Source organism: Pelodiscus sinensis, chromosome 1 (assembly GCF_049634645.1).
Source record: "Pelodiscus sinensis isolate JC-2024 chromosome 1, ASM4963464v1, whole genome shotgun sequence".
Lineage (NCBI taxonomy): Eukaryota > Metazoa > Chordata > Testudines > Trionychidae > Pelodiscus > Pelodiscus sinensis.
Genome location: NC_134711.1, coordinates 216,241,077 through 216,262,531, shown reverse-complemented (window position 1 = coordinate 216,262,531; position 21,455 = coordinate 216,241,077). Strand labels below are relative to the sequence as shown.

The 21,455-nt window shown below is 42.8% G+C and overlaps 1 protein-coding gene across 4 annotated transcripts in view; it reads left to right on the top strand.

Moving 5' to 3' along the window:
- SHROOM2 (shroom family member 2) overlaps positions 1–21,455 on the top strand; it is a 185,208-nt gene that overhangs the window by 116,657 nt on the left and 47,096 nt on the right. For 2 of the 4 annotated variants that reach the window (XM_006120195.3, XM_006120197.3), the window contains exons 3-4: positions 12,197–12,328; positions 17,301–19,905. The exons of 1 other annotated variant lie outside the window; for it this stretch is intronic. In XM_006120195.3, the coding sequence (XP_006120257.2) occupies positions 12,197–12,328; positions 17,301–19,905 (2,737 nt within the window). The remainder of the gene's footprint in view (positions 1–12,196; positions 12,329–17,300; positions 19,906–21,455) is intronic. One more of the 4 variants, XM_006120196.3, reaches the window with a different exon arrangement.

Here is a 21,455-nt window from a genome sequence, read left to right as displayed (position 1 = left end):
CAGCCTCACTTGGACATTACATTGTAAGCACAAGTCAGCAGGCAGGCGTTAGTGACTTTCTTTGCTGAGCAAAGAAGTGGAATAAGGTATTAACAGTGGCCTTTTAGTTTGGCATAATTAGGCAATGTGCCAGATATGACAGTTTCCTATAATATCCTTAAAATATTTTATTGTGTTACATTTATGTATTATTCATAGAATCATAGAATAATAGGACTGGAAGGGACCTCAAGAGGTCATCGAGTCCAGCCCCCCGCCCTCAAGGCAGGACCAAGCTCCGTCTACGCCATCCCTGACAGATGTCTATCTAACCTGTTCTTAAATATCTCCAGAGAGGGAGATTCCACCACCTCCCTTGGCAATTTATTCCAATATTTGACCACCCTGACAGTTAGGAATTTTTTCCTAATGTCCAATCTAAACCTCCCCTGCTGCACTTTAAGCCCATTACTCCTTGTCCTGTCCTCAGAAACCAAGAGGAACAAATTTTCTCCTTCCTCCTTGTGACACCCTTATAGATATTTGAAAACCGCTATCATGTCCCCCCTTAATCTTCTTTTTTCCAAACTAAACAAGCCCAGTTCATGAAGCCTGGCTTCATAGGTCATGTTCTCTAAACCTTTAATCATTCTTGTCGCTCTTCTCTGTACCCTTTCCAATTTCTCCACATCTTTCTTGAAATGTGGCGCCCAGAACTGGACACAGTACTCCAGCTGAGGCCTAACTAGTGCAAAGTAGAGCGGCAGAATGACTTCACGAGTTTTGCTTACAACACACCTGTTGATACAACCTAGAATCATATTTGCTTTTTTTGCAACAGCATCACACTGTTGACTCACATTCAACTTGTGGTCCACTATGACCCCTAGATCCCTTTCCGCCATGCTCCTTCCTAGACAGTCGCTTCCCATCTTGTATGTATGGAACTGATTGTTCCTTCCTAAGTGGAGCACTTTGCATTTCTCTTTATTAAACTTCATCCTGTTTACCTCTGACCATTTCTCTAACTTGCTAAGGTCATTTTGAATTATGTCCCTATCCTCCAAAGAAGTTGCAACTCCACCCAGTTTGGTATCATCTGCAAACTTAATAAGCGTACTCTCTATCCCAATATCTACATCATTGATGAAGATATTGAACAGTACGGGTCCCAAAACAGACCCTTGAGGAACTCCACTTGTTATCCCTTTTCAGCAGGATTTAGAACCGTTAACAACAACTCTCTGACTACGGTTATCCAGCCAATTATGCACCCACCTTATCGTGGCCCTATCTAAGTTATATTTGCCTAGTTTATCAATAAGAATATCATGCAAGACCGTATCAATGCCTTACTAAAGTCTAGGTATATGACATCCACCGCTTCTCCCTTATCCACAAGGCTCGTTATCTTATCAAAGAAAGCTATCAGATTAGTTTGGCATGACTTGTTCTTCACAAACCCATGCTGGCTATTCCCTATCACTTTATTATTGGTGGCTGGAATTGCATTTAACATCTATAGTGAGGTGATAGGACAGATGTGAGACCTGGGAGTTCACAAGATGTGTAGAAAAAGTGTCAGACAAGTATGGAACAATAAGTGGAATTTTGGGGACTCCCCAGTTGTTAATGCACATTCCCCAACTCTGGTTATGCAAAACCCCAGCCTTTTGAAGCTTCGCCCAGAGGAGATGGTCATTGTTTGCTGATGACTGTTGCAGAAAACAACAGATCGAAGCCCCAAGCACTATAGAAAACTCTCTGATCTCTCCCTTCTTGTTTCTGGATCTAAACCAGATGAAGTGTGAAGAAAACACTTTTTGAGGGTTTTGAAGGACCAAACCCATCAGATCCTAGATTGGAGTTTGGGTGACCTCTGTTAAGCATCTTAGTATGCATGTAGATTCTTCGATGGTTTTAATATGTTTTCTCTGTAATGCTTTCACCCTGAAAATAAATAGCTTTCTTAAAATAAGCTGTATGGTAATTGATAACTAGACTTGGAAGGATTAGGTTTTTATCGGTGAATTTCAATGTAACTACATGCAAGCACATTGGAAGAAAAAATATTTCCATCAATAACAACAGAAATGAACCCACTAGGCAAAGTAAGAAAAATGCTGTTTGAGAGCTTATTAGAGTTTGATTTAAGGAATATTTACTTCATATATTTTGACATGTGATGTTGACAAACCATGTTTTAATGGTTATAAAGCTTTAATTTTTTGACTCTTAACATCTGCTGTGTTTAAATTGATGTCAGACCTACACTGTTGTATGATTCCCCCCACAGCCACAATTTTGCACAATGGTGAAAATTAAAATAATTTAAAATAAGCATTGATATCATCAGTTGACAAAAAAAAAATCATATTCTTCCAAGCCTGTTTATAATTGTGGACAATATACTGGTTATATGTCTCCGAGAAAAAGCAAAGTACAGGTTCTGGCCTTTCTAGGCAGTCTGGGCACATCACAATATAAGAAAGGGGTGGGTAATAAATGTCCCATGGATCGGATGTGGTTCACTAGGGTTAGCCCTGGGCAGGCTGCCAGATACTTTATTTACCTGCTCTCTTAAAGCTCCTGTTGGCTGCAGTTCACCTTTCCCTGCCAAAGGGAGCTATAGGAAGTGGTACGGGCCCGGCCATCACTCCCCTTTTAATTTAATATCATCTGACTTAATTTAGAGTATATCCAAACTGTATGGTACTAATTTGGATCTCACTCATAGCAATACTTTGCACCATTGTAATTCCATTGATTTCTTTGCATTTATTCTTGATTAACTCTGGTCAGAGCGGACTCAACCTCAATTGTAATGGGCACACTAATAAAACTAATACATAGCTATACGAGAATGAAATTATCTTCTGAACTCTAAATTGCAGTGGTGTTAAGTTGAGTGAGAGAGGTTATTTAAAGTGCAGTTCTGTGTTGCACACAGTACGAGTTTTCCTTCTTGTGATGTAAAAATGTTATTAGCACATAGGGAAGTTTTTCCCCCCACTCCCACCATGTAACATGATTTTTCTCTCCCAGAAGTAGTCACAGATGGCAACAGCTTTCTTTTTTAAAGTACTTTTAGAAAGGCAGTCAGTAGAATGCTTTTATTAATGCTTCCGTTAACTCTGCAGAGGTTTCTTGGATTGTAGGTTTAGGTGCTCTCATTCTGTCACTCAGAGTTAATACAGCAGTATTGTACTAATATCTAGCTGGTGTGATTCCAACAGCTTTCGTTGCCTACAAATTTTTTCATCTTTCTAATGTACTTTATAATGTCTTCCTTTTTCATTCCAGTTCTCTTACTTATTTGAACTGATTGTTCTGGAATGAATTTTATATTAGGCTGTGTCTTATTAATAGAGAACATTTTTGGAGTACCGGTAGTAGAGGTGTTAGCTATTGGGTAATAGCATAGTCAAGTAACGTCATGAATTCTAACCACTCAGAATTCATGCCATTAGTTGACTATTCTATAATCCCTGGAGGTGGGGCCGGCAGCCAGTGTGCTGTGGCCACACACCCAGGGAGCCCCCTGCTACCCTGCATTGCTGCCTCTGTATCAGATGCAGCAGTGTGGGGTTCCAAGCGGGAGTCGGTCTGCAAGGGGAGCCAGTTTAAAAACCAGCTTCATGAACAGACCAGCTGCCTGCCTTCTGCCTCTGCAGAGCACCTCCTTGGCGGGGGGGAGCAAAGCAGCCTCTGCTGGCACCTCCTTGGTGGGGGGGAGGAGGGAGAACAGGTGGTACCATGGAACCAGTGCTGGGGAATCTGGCTTAAAACCGGGGGGAGCCAGTTTTCTAGTCTTGAATTTCACTTGTCATATGTGTTAAAAAGTTCATTTTCTCATAATATAGGCACTTTAAATTCTTTGTTGCATTGATGGCAGAACTGAAGCACTATGGCTACGTCTAAATTACACCCCTTTGTCGGCAGAGGGATGTGAATTAGACGTATAGAAAGTGCAAATGAAGTGGGGATTTAAATATCCTGCACTTCATTTGCATAATGGCGGCCGCCGCTTTTTTCGAAACGGGGCTTTTTGAAAAAAAAAACGGCAGTTTAGATGGGGCATTTTCAAAAGAAATGTCCCGTTTCAAAAGATTCAACAAATAATTTTTTGAGGAGTACAGGAGCTTTCAAAACGAGGCATTTCTGTCAAAAATGCCCCGTCTAAACTGCTGGGTTTTTTTTCGAAAAGCCCTGTTTCGAATAAAAGCAGCGGCTGCCATTATGCAAATGAAGCACAGGATATTTAAATCCCCGCTTCATTTGCACTTTCAATAAGTCTAATTTACATCCCTCTGCCGACAGAGGGGTATAATTTGGACACAGCCTAAAGGTATAGTGTAATGAATTTGCCTAAAATAGATCAGCTCCTGCTTTCCTCCTGCCCCCCGCCCCTGCTGCTTCTGAGGCAGAGGCAGCAAGAGGGGGATGTGAATAGTCGACTAGATTAACTGATAGGACTAGGCTTATTGGTTAATCGAATAGATGCCTATTCGTTCAGATCCCTAACAGGAAGTGATAAACATAAGACAATTAGATAGCCAAACACCAACACTTCCTAATTGTTATATGTTTAACTATGTGTAGTATATTGATTCCTAGTCATGCTTTTTGTGAAAGCATACAGTAAACCTGCGCTGATTGTACCCAAAAAATAACTTCTTATAAACTTATTCCCCATGTACCAATGACATAGGGAAGGGTAGCAAAGATATCAAACTTAGAGGTCAAACTTAGGCTGCTAGGAAAGAGACTGAAATCTAGGACCTCTATGGTGGCATTCTCAGAAATGCTTCCAGTTCTACACACAGGACCAGGTAGGCAGGCAGAGCTTCAGAGTCTCAATGCATGGATGAGACGATGGTGTTGGAAGGCGGGGTTTGTAAGGAACTGGGGCAAGTTTTTGGGGAGCCTATAAAGTAGATCCAGACTGCTGACACTTAATATTTAAAAAAGTTACAGAGCAGATTTTAAACCAAGAGATGAGGGAAAGCTGATTGGTGCAGAAGAGCATGTGGATCCGACAGAGACATCTCTTAGAGGAGAGTCTATTGATAGAGATTCTCTAGGTTTTAGTCAGGAGAAGAGGATAAAGTATGGGCCAGATCAGACGAAAAACATTCACATAAAACAGAATCTGACACATCAGAAAAGGGCAGACAAACAGTGACTATTATTAAAGTCTAAATAATAAGATGGATAAACTAGAGTGCCTTGTGTTAAAGGAGGATACTGATATAATAGGCATCACAGAAATCTGGTGGAGTGAGGACAGTCAATGGGACACAGTCATTCCGGGGTACAAAATATATTGGAAGGACAGAACAGATCGTGCGGGTAGGGGCATGGCAGTATATGTGAAAGAAAATTAAGAATCAAATGAAGTAAAAATCTTAAATGAATCATCATGTTCTGTAGACTCTCTATGGATAGTAATTCCCTGCTCTAATAAGAATATAACAGTAGGGATCTATTATTGACCACCTGACCAGGACAGTGATAGTGACTATGAAATGCTAAGGGAGATTAGAGAGGCTATCAAAATAAAGATCTCAGTAATAGTGGGGGATATAAATTATCCCCATATTGACTGGGTACATGTCACCTCAGGACAAATTGCAGAGATAAAATTTCTTGATACCTTAAATGACTGCTTCTTGGAGCAGCTGGTACAGGAACCCACAAGAGGAGAAGCAATTCTCGATTTAGTCCTGAGTGGAGCGCAGGATCTGGTCCAAGAGGTAACTATAACAGGACCGCTTGGAAATAGTGACCATAATATAACAACATTTAACATTCCTGTGGTAGGAAGAACACCTCAGCAGCCCAAGACTGTGGCATTTAATTTCAGAAAGGGAAACTATGCAGAAATGAGATTTAATTAAACAGACATTAAAAGGCACAGTGACTAAAGTAAAATCCCTGCAAGCTGCATGGACACTTTTCAAAGATACCATAATAGAGGCCCGAATTAAATATATACCCCAAATTAAAAAACAAAATAAAAGAACTAAAAAAGAGCCACTATGGCTTGGCTTAACCATGTAAAAGAAGCAGTGAGATAAAAAGACATCTTTTAAAAAGTAGAAGTCAGATCCTAGTGAGGTAAATAGAAAGGAGCATAAACACTGCCAAATTAAGTGTAAACATGTAATAAGAAAAGCCAAAAAGGAGTTAGAAGAACAGCTAACCAAAAACTCGAAAGGTAATAAAATGTTTTTTAAGTACATCAGAAGCAGGAAGCCTGCTAAATCACCAGTGGGCCCCCCTGGACGATCAAGATACAAAAGGAGCACTTGAAGATGATAAAGTCATTGCGGAGAAACTACATGAATTCTTTACTTCAGTCTTCACAGCTGAGGACGTTAGGGAAATTCCCAAACCTGACCCGTCCTTTGTACGTGACAAATCTGAGGACTTGTCACAGATTGAAGTATCATTAGAGGAGGCTTTGGAATTAATTGATAAACTTAACAGTAACATGTCACTAGGACCAGATGACATTCAGCCAAGAGTTCTGAAAGAACTCAAATGTGAAATTGCAGAACTATTAACTATGGTTTGTAACCTCTCCTTTAAATCAGCTTCTGTATCCAGTGACTGAAAGATAGCTAATGTAAGAGAGCCAATATTTTAAAATGGCTCACAGGCAATCCCAGCAATTACATACCAGAAAGTCTAACGTCAGTACCGAGCAAATCAGTTGAAACATTAGTAAATAATAAAATTGTCAGACACCTAGAAGAACATAACTTGTTGGGCAAAAGTCAACATGGTTTCTGTAAAGGAAAATCATGTCTTACTAATCTATTAGAGTTCTTTGAAGAGTCAACAAAAATGTGGACAAGGGGGATCCAGTAGATATAGTGTACTTAAATTTCCAGAAAACCTTTGACAAGGTCCCTCACCAGAGGCTCTTGCGTAAATTAAGTTGTCATGGAATAAGAGGGAAGATGGACTGATAACTGGTTAAAAGACAGGAAACAAAGGGTAGGAATAAATTATACATTTTCAGAATGGAGAGAGGTAGCTAGTGGTGTTTCCCAAGGGTCAGTCCTAGGACCAATCCTGTTCAACTTATTCATAAATGATCTGGAGAAAGGGGTAAACAGTGAGGTGGCAAAGTTTGCAGATGATACTAAAATGTTAACTACCTTGAAGACCAAAGCAGACTGTGAAGAACTTCAAAAAGATCGCCCAAAACTAAGTGATTGGGCAACAAAATGGCAAATGAAATTTAGTGTGGATAAATGTACAGTAATGCACATTGGAAAAAATAACCCCAACTATACATACAATATGATGGGGCTAAATTAGCTACAACTAATCAGGAACGAGATCTTGGAGTCATTGTGGATAGTTCTCTGAAGACATCCACGCAGTGTGCAGCAGCAGTCAAAAAAGCAAACAGGATGTTAGGAATCATTCAAAAAGGGATAGAGAATAAGACGGAGAATATCTTATTGCCCTTATATAAATGCATGGTACTCCCACATCTTGAATACTGTACAGATGTGGTCTCCTCATCTCAAAAAAGATATACTGGCATTAGAAAAGGTTCAGAGAAGAGCAACTAAAATGATTAGGGTTTTGGAACCGGTCGCATATGAGGAGAGATTAAAGAGACTAGGACTTTTCAGCTTGGAAAAGAAGAGACTAAGGGTGGATATATAAAATCATAAGTGGTGTAGGGAAAGTGAATAAGGAGAAGTTATTTACTTGTTCCCATAATATAAGAACTAGGGGCCACCAAATCAAATTAATAGGCAGCAAGTTTAAAACAAATAAAAGGAAGTTCTTCACACAGCGCATAGTCAACCTGCGGAACTCCTTGCCTGAGGAGCTTGTGAAGGCTGGGACTATAACAGGGTTTAAAGAGAACTAGATACATTTATGGAGGTTAAGTCCAATAATGGCTATTAGCCAGGATGAGTAAGGAATGGTATCCCTAGCTTTTGTTTGCCAGAGGGTGCAGATGCATGGCAGGAGAGAGATCGCTTGATCATTACCTGTTCAATTCACTCCTTCTGGGACACCTGGTGTTGGCCGCTGTCGGCAGACAGGATACTGGGCTGGATGGACCTTTGGTCTGACCCAGTATGGCCATTCTTATGTTCTTAACTTAGTCAGTTTTGTTTATATGGTGATTCACTTAATTCCAAATCCATTGCTAAACATTTTTTTTTGCAAAACATATCTGTGCACAAGCATAAAAGATGTGAAACAAAGGTCTAAAGTTCTCCACCACTCAGTTTGCCTCACGTCCCAGCTCAGTCCAGTCTATTCCTCTCCTTGCTTGGCTGCTCAGGAAGATGAAAGTGATGGTGGATATTGTAGCACAGAAAATGCCATCTGAAAATGATGTTCATGTGGCCAGGCGCTATCTGACGAAGATCCTGAGAAGCTCCATGAGGTATAGTATTGGTTTTACAAAATGCATCATTCCCATTCCTTATCCTTGGCAGATTGCGTTTGCTGAAAGGAATGACAGAAGAAACAGTATGAAAGTTCTCTCCTCCCACTTCCATTTGCTCATTACACCAATGTCTGTGATGTGGTAGTTTTCTAGTCTTGTGTTTCACTTGTCATATGTGTTAAAATGTTCATTTTCTCATGACATAGACACTTTAAATTCTTTGTGGCATTGATAGCAGAACTGAAGCACTAAAGGTATGGTGTCATGAATTTCCCTAAAATAGATAACGGTAATTTACTTCTCCAATATCAGTAGTACCGGAATAAACTGAGGAAATCGCTCCTTATTTTCTTCATATTGCTTCTGAGATAGAGTGCAGTAAAACTCTATGTGGCATTATGGAAAGAGAATTGAGTAGAATTAATTTACTTCTGTTCATTGCAGCAAGTAAAACACACCAAAACCATAAACAAAAACCTACTAAAGTGCCTAAGATTTCTGGAAAATCTCAGAGATGTAGCCATGTTAGTCTGTATCTGTTAAAAAAAAAGAATCATCATCATCGTGTGGCACCTTAGCGACTAACAGATTTATTAGGGCATAAGATTTCTGGGAATATTAGAGAAGCCCCTGTTGTCCCAGATGGCCCCAGGATTTCTCTGTCAAACTACAGCTGCCTTGTGGAAATACTTAATGTACTGTATGGGAAGGTAGTTAACAGGAATGTGATTCAACCTTTTGCATCGCCTGTTTGCACAAATAGCCTCAAAAAAGGGATTTTTTTCCATGTTGAGGGAGAAAGGCATGGTTAAATATTTAGCTTGGGTTTATTTGAAAATTTAGTGATATAATCTAGTTAAAAGGGAAGGAAAAGTTGTCTGTTAAAGGATCAAAGTTATGAGTTCTGGGTTCTGGATGCAGCTTTGTGACCTTGGGAAGATTACTTTCCCATGCTAGGTAAAATTGTCAGAAGTCCCATTGACTTTCCATTAGGGATGTGAAAAGTTAACTAGCTAGCCCGTTAACTGGTAAGCATCTCACTTAATGGATTAACCATTAACCGGTGGGGGCTGGGGCAGCTCCCCACCTTCTGCAGGCAAGGGGTGCTTCTGTCGTCTGAAGAAGTCCCTGCTCCATCCTGGTGTTGGTGTGCAGGGCTGGTACTCCAGCCCAGTGGGACTGGAGCAGATCCCTGCATTGCCCCTTATTTGGTCAGGTGGTTAAATGTAACGGATAACTGGTTAATCAGTTGAATAGGATTTTACATTAGGAAAAGGATAACCATGTACAGTAAAACTCCATTAGTCGGGCATCCAATTCTCCGGGACTCCTGATGGTCCGGAACCATCAGGAACCCGGAAGTGCTGGGGCAGCGGGACAGGCTTCCCCCATTCAGCTGCTGCTGAAACTGACCAGCAGCTGAATCGGGGAAGCTGGGAGCAGAGCAGCTGGGGTGCTGCCGGGTTGGTCTCGTAGCGCTGCCCCTCGGGGCTGCGGGACCAACCCGGCAGCACCCCAGCTGCTCTTGGGGATGCCTGGGGCAGAGCAGCTGGAGTGCTGCTGGGTTGGTCCCGCAGCGCCAAAGGACGGCGCTGCGGGACCAACCCGGCAGGACCCCACCTGCTGTGCCCCAGAGGTCGCCGATTCAGCCGCTGCTGAAACAGATCAGCGGCTGATTCCGGGAAGCCCGGGGCAGAGCAGCTGCTGATCTGTTTCAGCAGCGGCTGACTTGGGGACCCCTGGGGCAGAGCAGCTGGGGTGCTGCCGGGTTGGTCCCATAGTGCCTAGGGGTGGCGCTGCGGGACCAACCCGGCAGCACCCCAGCTGCTTTGTCCCAGGCGTTGGGATTCAGCCGCCGCTGAAACTGACCAGCAGCGTCAGTTTCACCAGCAGGCTGAATCCGGACGCCTGGGGCAGAGCAGCTGGGATGCTGCGGGGTTGGTCTCGCAGCTCTGCCCCGGGCTTCCTGGAATCAGCCACTGATCTGTTTTCAGCAGCGGCTGAATCGGGGACCCCTGGGGCAGAGCAGGTGGGGTCCTGCCGGATTGGTCCCACAGCGCTGTCCTTTAGTGCTGCGGGACCAACCCGGCAGCACTCCAGCTGCTCTGCCCCAGGCGTCCCCAAGAGCAGCTGGGGTGCTGCCGGGTTGGTCCTGCAGCCCCGAGGGGCAGCACTACAGGACCAACCGGGCAGTACCCCAGCTGCTCTGTCCCAGGCGTCCCCAAGAGCAGCTGGAGTGCTGCTGGGTTGGTGCCGTAGCGCCGCCCCTTGGCACTGCGGGACCAACCCGGCAGCACCCCAGCTGCTGTATTGCAGGCATCCCCGATTCAGCTGCTGCGGCAGAGCTGGACTATCGTAAGGGGGAGCTATGAGGGGCCTGGGCATCCCCTCCCACCCCACTCCAGACCCCTCATAGCCCCCCCTTCTGATAGTCCGGCATATCTGATAATCCGGCACCCCCGGGGTCCTAAAGGTGCTGGATTATCGGAAGTTTACTGTAAATGGTTAGCCATCCCATGCTGCTGCCTCTGTATCAAAGGCAGCAGTGCGGGGTCGGCAGCCAGCTCCCTGGGATCGTGACTGCAGATGAGAGTCGGTGTGCACCCCTCACTGCAGATGCAGGTAACCACATAACTGCTGAGATTTTCAGGAGTTACATGTTTATCCAATTACCCACCTTTTAACATCCCTATTTTACATCCCTACTTTCAATACGGCCTAGGCTTAAAAGTGCCTCAGCCACTTTTGAAAAGGGTTGAGTCTTGAATGACCTAAACTATCTCTGAAATTTCAGCCAATAATATTTACCTACATCACAGGAGCGTTGTAAGCATTAATTATAATAATTTGCACTTCCACTTAAGGACATTATTAGTAGTACTAGTATTAGTATTAATTTTCAAGATGTCATAGGATGTAAGCACTAAGGTTGAAAATGGTTTCACAGAATGATTCAGTAAGACAAAAATCTACTTACTACTTAAATTGGTAAATAGGGGGGTCTAGAATTTCTTAGGTGATTAATTAGGTGTTTTGGACTTGAATGTCTAAAGTTATGCATCTGAATCAATATTTAGACAAGTTGAATATTGTCTACATATTGTTAGATAAATTATCTGACTTTCAATGGTGCAGAATGCCCACATTTCCTATTGATTTCTATGGGAACTGCTGTTCTTTAGCACATTTGACAGGTAAGTGATTTTACTTGGGTGCACACTTCAGATACACAGCTTTAAACTTCAGTTTATTTCAGATGCTCTGAGGTATTTGAATGCTAGAGCAGAACTGGATGTGTGTTAGAAGTCAGGCTTCTGTCACCCTTACAACCTGGGATCAAATGAAAATATCCATGGTTTTGTCCTTCCTTCAGTCCCTCATCTCTTTTTTTTTTTTTTTTAATCCACAGTCTTTCCCACATACACACCTACGCAACAAACTTTACAAAATCTTAGAGTTGCTATGCTATAAAATGAGACATAAAACTCCCTAGCCCTTTGAACAGTTAGAGTTCTGAATGAATTCTAAGTTCTTATTTACTGTCTTAAAAATACAAACCTTGCATAGAATTAATGATTCATTGTTTGCATGTCAAGTTTTTTGAAGGCAACCTAGCATCTTTTCAAAACTGACTTGTAGAGCATTGCATAGCACATTGCAATTTAAACTTACTTTGCATCTGTATTGTCTGTCTCAAGTTAATTAGATTTGCTGCCCAGTGTCTTTCACTGCATGCCACCTTATTAGGAGATCTGCATTAAAAGTAAGTGCTCTCTTTCATTTCAGAAGAAATGACCTAGCCTGCAGGCCCCACTCCTGGCATGCAACCAAATTCACTGAGAATCAGCCTGAGCCAGCCACGTCACAGCACTCCTCAACCAATGCCTGCCCTTCCTGGCACTCCCGGTATCATGCAAGGTGAGTTTCTGTTTAAGCTGCACGTACCAAGCTCTGACGGTAAGAGAACAATAATGTGCTTCATATTGTTCGGGATTGTAAACCGTGAACTTGCAATCTTTTGAGTTCATTGATATTGTAAATTGTTTTAAAATGTGAAGATAATATTGAGAATTCCCAATATGGCAACAAGTGAGTGAAGAACTGCTAATAGTATAGTTCAGAAATATATTGTATTAAGTATGTATGTAAATAAAAGGCAGCTGAAAGCTATTTTTCTTCTTGCTGTGCTTTTCTTTTCAACATCCACTTTTTTTAGTGTCATAAATCTTTTTAAGGGCAGCAGGAAAGATATACTAAATGCACTAATATCTTCAGTAAAATGGAAAAATGCCAGAGCTATTGTTTGAATGCAGGATTTTTTGAAAAGCAATATAAACCTTCGCTAGAGGGGACAAGCATTTTTGTTTTATTAGACATTAAGATATTGGGTGTTCCATTAGTGAAATTGCTTCCTATAATCTGATCTCCACGACAGTACATGTTTGTTCATAGCAAGTAGAAAATGGAAAGTAAATGGCTGTCTCCTTCTATAGTTAAAATACTTACATTTGTCAGGTCTCATTCAACCCTGTAATGGAAGTCCTGGCTTCCTTGTCTTGGTCGTTAAACTTTGCATTTTTTTAGTAGAGCATGCTATGATCTATTAGTTTCCTCCTCATAAATTACACTCTTTTAGCAACAAACCTCATAAAAATGTTACTTTCCTCTCAATTATTTCCCCTTTGCAGCATAGTTATGCTAGGAATTAGAGGAAGTTATTCTGGGATACATTCCTAAGTAACAAAGCTGTCTTGGGTTTCTGTACTTTATTGCTGAACATTCTCCATCATAACTCCCTAATACCTTGTGATACAGCCCCTTTCCTCCTTACTTTAGCATTTAGTCTTATGAATCTATAATAAGATCTTTCTAAATGCTCCCTGTTGTTTTTTTAAATAGCTGCATTCAGCCCTTAAAGTAATACAGACACTAATTTTTATTATAAAAAATCCCTACCATTGTGATGCTCCCCCCACATCTTCACATTAGAACATTTTCTTGGCAGAGGGACTGTTACAAATTATATTTGTCTACCTCTTGATGATGCATCCTCTCGTTTTGCCTGGCACCTAAAAAGGGGTGTTCATTTTCATTTAAACTTCTGGATAAAGAGAGGAATTCTGTTCTATCTAAATTATACAAGAGTGTCCATTAAGCTGTGTAATTTCACCATTAGCTTCCACTGTGTGCCTGCATGTGTTACAAAAGTTTGACAGACACTTTATTTAGTAGTTGCAGTTATAGAGAAGTGTAACTGCTGGAATTTCTATCAAGGTACTGTCTTTTGTGTGAGAAATCATTCACTTCAATATCAGTCTTTGACTAGCAATGTCTGATAAGTTTGACACTTCATCTCTCTAGCTACTGGAAAGAAAAAGAAGGAACCTTCTTTCTCTCCCTTCCCCCCCCCCTCCCCCCCATGCTGCTTAGCTCCCTCAGAGTGTAGGGAGGTCTTTGGCTTCTCATCCACAGCTTTATTGTTATGGAAAAATAGAGTAGATCTCCTATATCGCACATCTCCTCTGCCCTCTCACTTTGTGAGGAGAAGCAGGGAACCTAGTCATCTCTGCTATTTTAGCCTGTTCTTCACTTATGTGCCTGCCTCTGCTTCTACTCTTCGCTTTCCTAAGCGTTTCTACAAATTGACAGGGCTTTTTTTTACAGTTTTGTTGTCAAAATTCTGGGATTCTGAGAAGCATTGCAAAATCTGGCCAGAGTCTGGGTTAATTTCACTCTGCTATATACGCACGTAGGTATATTTGTTCTTCCTTCTGAACTTCTGTAGTGCCTTTCATTGAAGAATCTCAAAGCTTATAATACATAGAAAGTTAGGGCTTCAAGGAGCATTGAAAGATCATCAAGTTCAGCCCAGCCCATGATCTTTTTTGACAGGTGTCTGTGCAAACTGGTTTTTTTAACCTCCAGTGATGGGGTTCCACAACCTCCCTTAGAAGCCTATGATAAAGTTTAACTATCCTTATAGTGAAGAAGGTTTTCCCAATACCTAAGATAAACATCCCTTTTTCATTACTTCTTATCATGCCTTCAGTATATGTGAAATACAATTACCGTAAAATCTCGAGTATAATGCGCACCCCAACTTTTGAAACTTAGGATAATGAAAAAAACTGAACTCCTATATGTAATATGCACCCCATTGTACATCAAGCTTACCTCAGACATTTTCCTTTAAAAAGGCCAGGAGCCGACCCGCCAGCACCAAGCCCAGCCTCACCCGCTTCCAGGAGGTGGCCCCAAGCTGCAGAAGAGCGGGAGGGAGGGATGTGCCACTCCCACCTGCAGGCTCGCTGGGAAACACGCACGCAGCCCGGGGAGCCAGCGGCAGAGTTTGAAACCTGACCCCAGTGCTCCCAGGCAACTGCCCGCACGCCACGCCGAGCTTGCGCCTGCCATGGGGACCCCCGGGCGCAGCCTGAAGGAGCATCAGGCAGGCAGCGAGCCAGGGCGCTGCAGCCTGGCAGCACTGCTGACTCCTTGCCTTGTCTGGGAGCCTGACAGGGTGCTGTAGTGGGAAAGTTTCTCTGCGGAGGGGAGGGGGAGTTCCCCAGCCTGGGGCTACTTACAGGTTCATCGACTTCTGCCAAAATAAAACTTTAAAATATAGCTCCTATGTATAATGCGCACCCCTACTTTGACGCTAAATAACTCGGAAAAAAAGTATGCATTTTACTTGAGATTTTACGGTAATCTCCTCTTTACAACAGCCTTAACATATATGAAGACTGTTAGCAAGCCCCCCCCCCCTTAGTCTTCGTTCCTCAAAAGTAAACGTTTTTAATCCTTTCCACATAAATCAGGTTTTCTGTGTGTGTGTGTGTGTGTGTGTGTGTGTGTGTGTGTGTGTGTGTGTGTGTGTGTGTGTGTGTGTTTTCTGTTGCTCTCTTCTGGACTCTCTCTCTCTCTGTGTGTGTGTGTGTGTGTGTGTGTGTGGGGGGGGGGGGGGTGTGTTTTCTGTTGCTCTCTTCTGGACTCTCTCTCTAATTTGTTCACATCTTTTGTGGTACCCAGATTTGGATACAGTACTTCATCAGAGCCTCACCAGTGCTGAGTTGAGCAGGACAGTTACTTCCTGGCTCATACATGTGACATTCCTGTTGAAATTAGCCTTTTTCATAACTGAATCATATTGTTAACTCATAGTCAATTTGTGATCCATTGCAACCTCCAGAGCCTTTTCAGCTACTTAGCCAGTTGTTCCCTCTTTTGTAATTGTACATTTGATTTTTCCTTCTTAAGAGTGATACTTTGTGTTTGTCTCTATTGAATTTCATCTTGTTGATTTCAGACCAATTTTCTATAATTACTTTTATTCTAATAGATGTATTACAATAGCATCCAGCCAGGACTGGGGCTCTGCTATACTGGGGCTGGTACAAACATGTATGTAGTTCCTTATCTCAAGAAAAGTAACCAAGTGTGGGAGAAATAGATACAGTCCAATATATACAGTTTGGTTTATATCATGTAAATTTTGCTATTAAAAACTAGCATGGCTTAACTGTCATCTATCCTTGTCTGATCATCAAACAGCCATTGTAGAATAGCTTACTTCTTCTCGACATTGTGGCACAAAATTGTCTTGAGAAGCAATTTAAAGGAGGACAAGGCAATAGCCTCTCTGTTTGATTCTAGGGGGACAACCTAGGTGGAAGAAGGCACAAATATAAATGTGCTGATGATGCCAAGTGGCAGAGGTATGGAAAGCAATGTGATAAATGGCAAGTGGAAAGGTAGGGATGGGAAAAGTTGTGAAGGACCTTGAATTCAAGGAATTCATTGAATTAATTGCAGGGAAGCATGAAGAGCTAATATTAGAGGTCAAAGATGTGGTCAGAGCAGTGGGCAGGAAGATAAACTTAGTAGCTGTGTTTTGTGTGGATTAGAGTTGATGTCACGGAGTCAGAGGGGAGGAGATAACAGTGACCAATGTAAGAAACACGAGCCTTGGTAAAAATTCCAGCTGGGCAAAATGCGAGGTTATAAAGGAAGAAGCAGCAAACTTTGGGAGCAGTCTGAAGAGTAAGAGAGAGGGCAATGCTGAAGGCCTGAGTGACTTGGAAGATGGTGGTTGAGTTACCCATGACAGACAGGGAGAGCAGACAATTTTTGGGAGGAAAGGCCAGGAGTTGAGCACTGGCCATGTTAAACTGAAGTTGACAGCAGAACTCCTAGGAAGAGATGTTGGAAAAGCTGTGCTGAGTTGCAGGATGAGGAGGAGGGAGTGAAGCGGTGTGATAGATTTGCAAGTTACTGACAAAACGGTGGTAGTTGAAACCTTTGTGTTGAAAGGGAGAGGGTACATAGAGGGAGGGTACATGCTAACTGAGGGATTGGTGATAGTGGTTCCAAGCAGCACATTGTACTTTAGAAGTGAAGGGTGGAGCTCTGTGTGGAGAAGCAGGTGGGACTGAGGGTGACATTTTGTGAAGGAAACAGGCAAGGGAGGAGGAGCAAGAAAGAGGAGAAGGCAATGGGGTGAGAGGGGATAGGATTGCTGGTAGTTTGAGAGAAAGTAAATGTGAAATGTTGAGGTTTGGTATCAAGAGAAGGGGATAAAAGAGGGATGTCAGACTTTTCTTTGAATGTCAGCATGATCTTACACAAGGGGTGTTTCTCGGAGAAGTAAATTTACTTATACCTCATTATGCCTGTTGTGCAGGAAGATAAACTTAAGACACGGTTGCTGAAATTCAGGTGCAAAGTTAATTGTGGAGGAGAGAGAAAGATAAACCACTAGGAGACATGCTCATGTTTCTCTCTGATAATTGCTATGTGGATGGATTGTACCAACTCCCCTGTTTAAAATCAGCTTAATTACTATAGCTATATTAACTTACAGCTGATGGTATTGTCTGTTCTTCTGTTTCAGCTCCTCCTCTCATGACCTGTCCAACTCATGGGATCAGTCAAATCTGCATCGCACATCTGAACGATTCAGTTCCCTGGGAAGTATGGACAGCTGGGATCACTCTCTCCAAACATCCCAATATGCGAAGTCCAACAACAGCATTGATCATCTAGGGAACCAAAGCAAGCGGGATTCTGCCTATGGCTCTTTCTCTACTAGTTCGAGTACCCCTGATCACACTCTGTCCAACATGGATGCTGCTTCAGTGGAGAACATGCTGTACAAAGTAGGCCACTGGGACACTGCAAAGCATGGAAACAGCAAGGCTGGCCAGTTCATGAATAACAGTGGGCTGGAGGACAAACCTGGATTCTTGCCACTTCCCATTCAATATGAGACTAGCAAGAGTCCTAGACTGGAGGAACAGCCGGACTCCAAGCCTTCTGGCAGTGGAAGATCAAGAGTTGGACCTATTTGGCATGTTCCTGAAAAAAAATCATCCTCCCCTCCTCCACCACCACCACCTCTCCGTAGTGACAGCTTTGCTATTACCAAAGGCCACGAGAAGGCCCATGGTTCAGTGTACTCGGAGGAGGCCAGCACTCAGCACTTTACAGCTCTGAACCAGTCTCAGCACAGGAGGGACTGGAAATCAGAAACTGCAGAACAACCAAGAAGACCTGTTCGGACAAGTGACAGATGTGCAGATGGAAAGAGGATCAATAATTCCAACTATAAATCTGACACTAGTCTGGACTACAATTTGTCCTCTGCTGGTGAAAGGTATCACAACAATTCAGGAAATGCTAACAGACTGCAGTCCTCTTTGTCCAGCACTGATGTTCGGTTTGCACAGCCTGCTTACGGTTACCACCACCAGCGCCAATACAGCGATGAAAGCACTTTCTTTCACCATGCAAGAGCTTCGACTTCACCTAAAGAGCAGCGGCATGTTTCCTCTTATGGGGACAATAAAGAGCTACCTGCCAATCACTTTCACTGCTACAGTCCAAATCAAGCTAGAATGCTCAACACTTCTGCTAGTAACAGTGCTGCTGAACAGAAGTTGGACAACACTGTGCAGAATCGTTATTATTGCGTCACAGCAAAACAGCCTGCCCAGGGAAGCTCAAGGCCAGTACAGCTTAAGGATGAATGTTGGAAATCTGGAATAGGGGCTGATGGATCTAATGAAAATCCTGCAGTAGTCACAATGGTCCAAAAACCAAAATACTATTTACCACAACAACTGGTCGAGCCTTTGCTAGAAGGGCATGAGAAGAGTGGACACTACATAGTAGACAATGGAGGAGATGTTAAGTCTACTCTAGTGGAAGAGCCTAAAAAAATAAGTTATACTAAAAAAGCTGCTAAAAAAAAAAGCTTTGATGGCAGTTTGGAAGAAAATGCCAACCAGCAGGAGTGTGCAAAGAGCTGTGTCCCTGTCACTGAACACAGAGCTACCCAAAAAGATATGAGGGGGCAACCAGAAGAGTGTAGTAAGATTTCTGCTCAGAAGACCCCCATCTTACATTCCTTAGCCCAGGAAGGAAAAAGCCAGTCTGGCAACTGCTTGGAACCTGGAATGGAGAGACAGCCCACCTTTGATACTCATATGGCTAAGCAGACCCGCAGGAGTGATCGCTTTGCAACAACCCTGAGAAATGAGATCCAAATGAGGCGAGCCAAGCTGCAGAAAAGCAAAAGCACTGCTACCTTAGTAGGGTCGAGTGAAACAGAAGAGTACACTGAAAACTGGAAACCAGATTCAGTGGAGAACTTAAACACACCTTCGGAGAGCTCTTTTACCAGTTCCTACACAGATCACCTGAAGGAGGCTCAAGCCAGGGTCCTGAAGGCTACTTCTTTCAAACGGCGGGATTTGGAACCTAGCCCTGTTGATTATCTACCCAGATCACCGGAACGGAAGACAAATAATTGCAACTCTTCATTGGCGTGGGTTTCTGAAGATGTGTCAGAATTTCTTGAGGCTATGCAGGCTAAACCAAACTCATCAGGGAGTGGCACTCATCATATTTCCCGCATTGGCGCTAGGAAGAGGTTCACAGCAGAACAAAAACTGAAGTCTTACTCTGAACCAGAAAAGATGAATGAAGTGGGGGTGTCTGAAGATGACTGCCATTCCCACTGCCGCCCAAATACATCCAATGAAGCCCTGGGCTCTTTTGCAGATAAGTGGAAGTTCTTTGAAGAAACGAGTAAACCCACGTATCGTAAGTCTGCACAGAAACAAACTCCCTACAGTCTGCCTGAGCGGTCTGATAAGAAAGCTCATGGACATGAGGGTGAGGCACCATGGTATGACAGAAGGGTTCGGGCAGCCTCTTTTGGAATTGAAAGTACACGAGCTACAAAAGATAATGTCCATTACCTAGCTCATAAATCTTCAGACAAAGTGATGAAAATGGAACAGCCTCAGAGGTTGGGAACTTTTGCAGAATATCAGGCATCCTGGAAAGAGCAGAGAAAACCTCTAGAGCCAAGGAGTTCAGGAAAGTACCATTCAGCTGATAACATCCTTGATGTAAGCCATGAGCAGCAAGGGAATCCTCAGTACGCACATGAGAGATCCAGGTCATCTCCTTCTACTGATTTCTACAAACAGGTAAGAGGATTTTGTATTCCCTTCTTAATTACCTTAAAATGTGACAGAGAGGAAATAAAAAAGTTATTGTGTGTGTAACTGTTCAAGTATAGTCAAAGAACATAGACAAAGTATTGTTATTATATTGTTACAGGTAGCTCATATAAAAAGGTTTCTCATTTTTGATGCATTAGTAGTTCAGCATGGGACAAAATACACTGAGCTAAACAGTTAAGTCACTTTTCTATTGTAACTGGCATGACGGAAGAGGAGAGAAACTGATTAATTTGATCATCATTTTAAAATAGATAGCTTGTGCAGATTCTGTTTTTAGTAGTAAATCTACATAAGTGTCTATTTCACTGGATACACACAAACCAACAAAAAAGAGATTTCCATTGATGACAAAAGAAATTTAAAGTAAGAAAAATGCTGCTTGAGAATTTTTTTAGAGTTTGATTTGCGGATATTTGGTATATTTTGATGTTGGCATTTGTGGTTTAATGGCTAAAAACATGTGTTTTAACCTCTTTATCTATTGTCATTAAATAATTACCATCTAATCCCGACCATTATTTGACTCTCTCAGGGTATGTCTACACTATAGCACTAATTCAAATTAACTTAGTTCGAATTAGTTAATTCGAACTAAGCTAATTCGAATTAGCGCATTTAGACTTAAAAACTAGTTCGAATTAGCATTTTGCTAATTCAAACTAGCATGTCCACCCTGAGTGGACCCTGAACCGAGGTTAAGGATGGCCGGAAGCAGTGCCGGCAGGGCATCAGATTAGGACTTAGAGCGTGGAGCTGCTGTCTCAGGCTAGCCGAGGGCTGTGCTTAAAGGGACCCAACCCTCACCCCGGACAGACAGTTCTCAGGGGTGCCCCGCTTGCAAAGCAGTCCTGGTTTGGACTGCCCTGAGTGCCCACACTGGGCACATCACAGCACTCGGCCATCAGACCAGCTGCACTTGCCGCAGGCTGCCATCTGGGGAGAGGGGGCAATTGGGGGGCTGCAGGAGAGCTTCCACCCCCAGAAGCCAGCAGAGCCAGCCCAGTCCTCCCCATCGGGGGCCCGTGCCCCATTCCTCCCTCACCTTCTTCCACTTACCCTTCCCTAGCCCCCCTTCTTATTGATGTACAAAATAAAGATAACGTTTCTTCCAACATTGACTCTGTCTTTATTGAACAAAACTGGGGGAGACTGGGAAAAGGAGGTGGGAGAGGGGAAGAGAAAGGCTGGGAGAGGGGAGGGCAACTAACATGATCAGGGGTTGGGAACAGGTCCCAGATGAAGAAAGGCTACAGAGACTGGGACTGTTCAGCTTAGAAAAGAGGAGACGGAGGGGGGACAGGATAGAGGTCTCTAAAAGCAGGGGTTGGGTGGAGAGGGTGCATTCAGAAAAGTTCTTCCTGAGTTCCCATAAAGAAGGACTAGAGGACACCAAAGGAAAGGAATGGGTAGCAGGCTTGAAACTAGTAAGAGAAAGTTGTTCTTCTTGACAAAGCAAATAGTTAACCTGTGGAACTCCTTAGCCAGGGAGTAAGAGTGGTGTCCCTGCCCAAAGT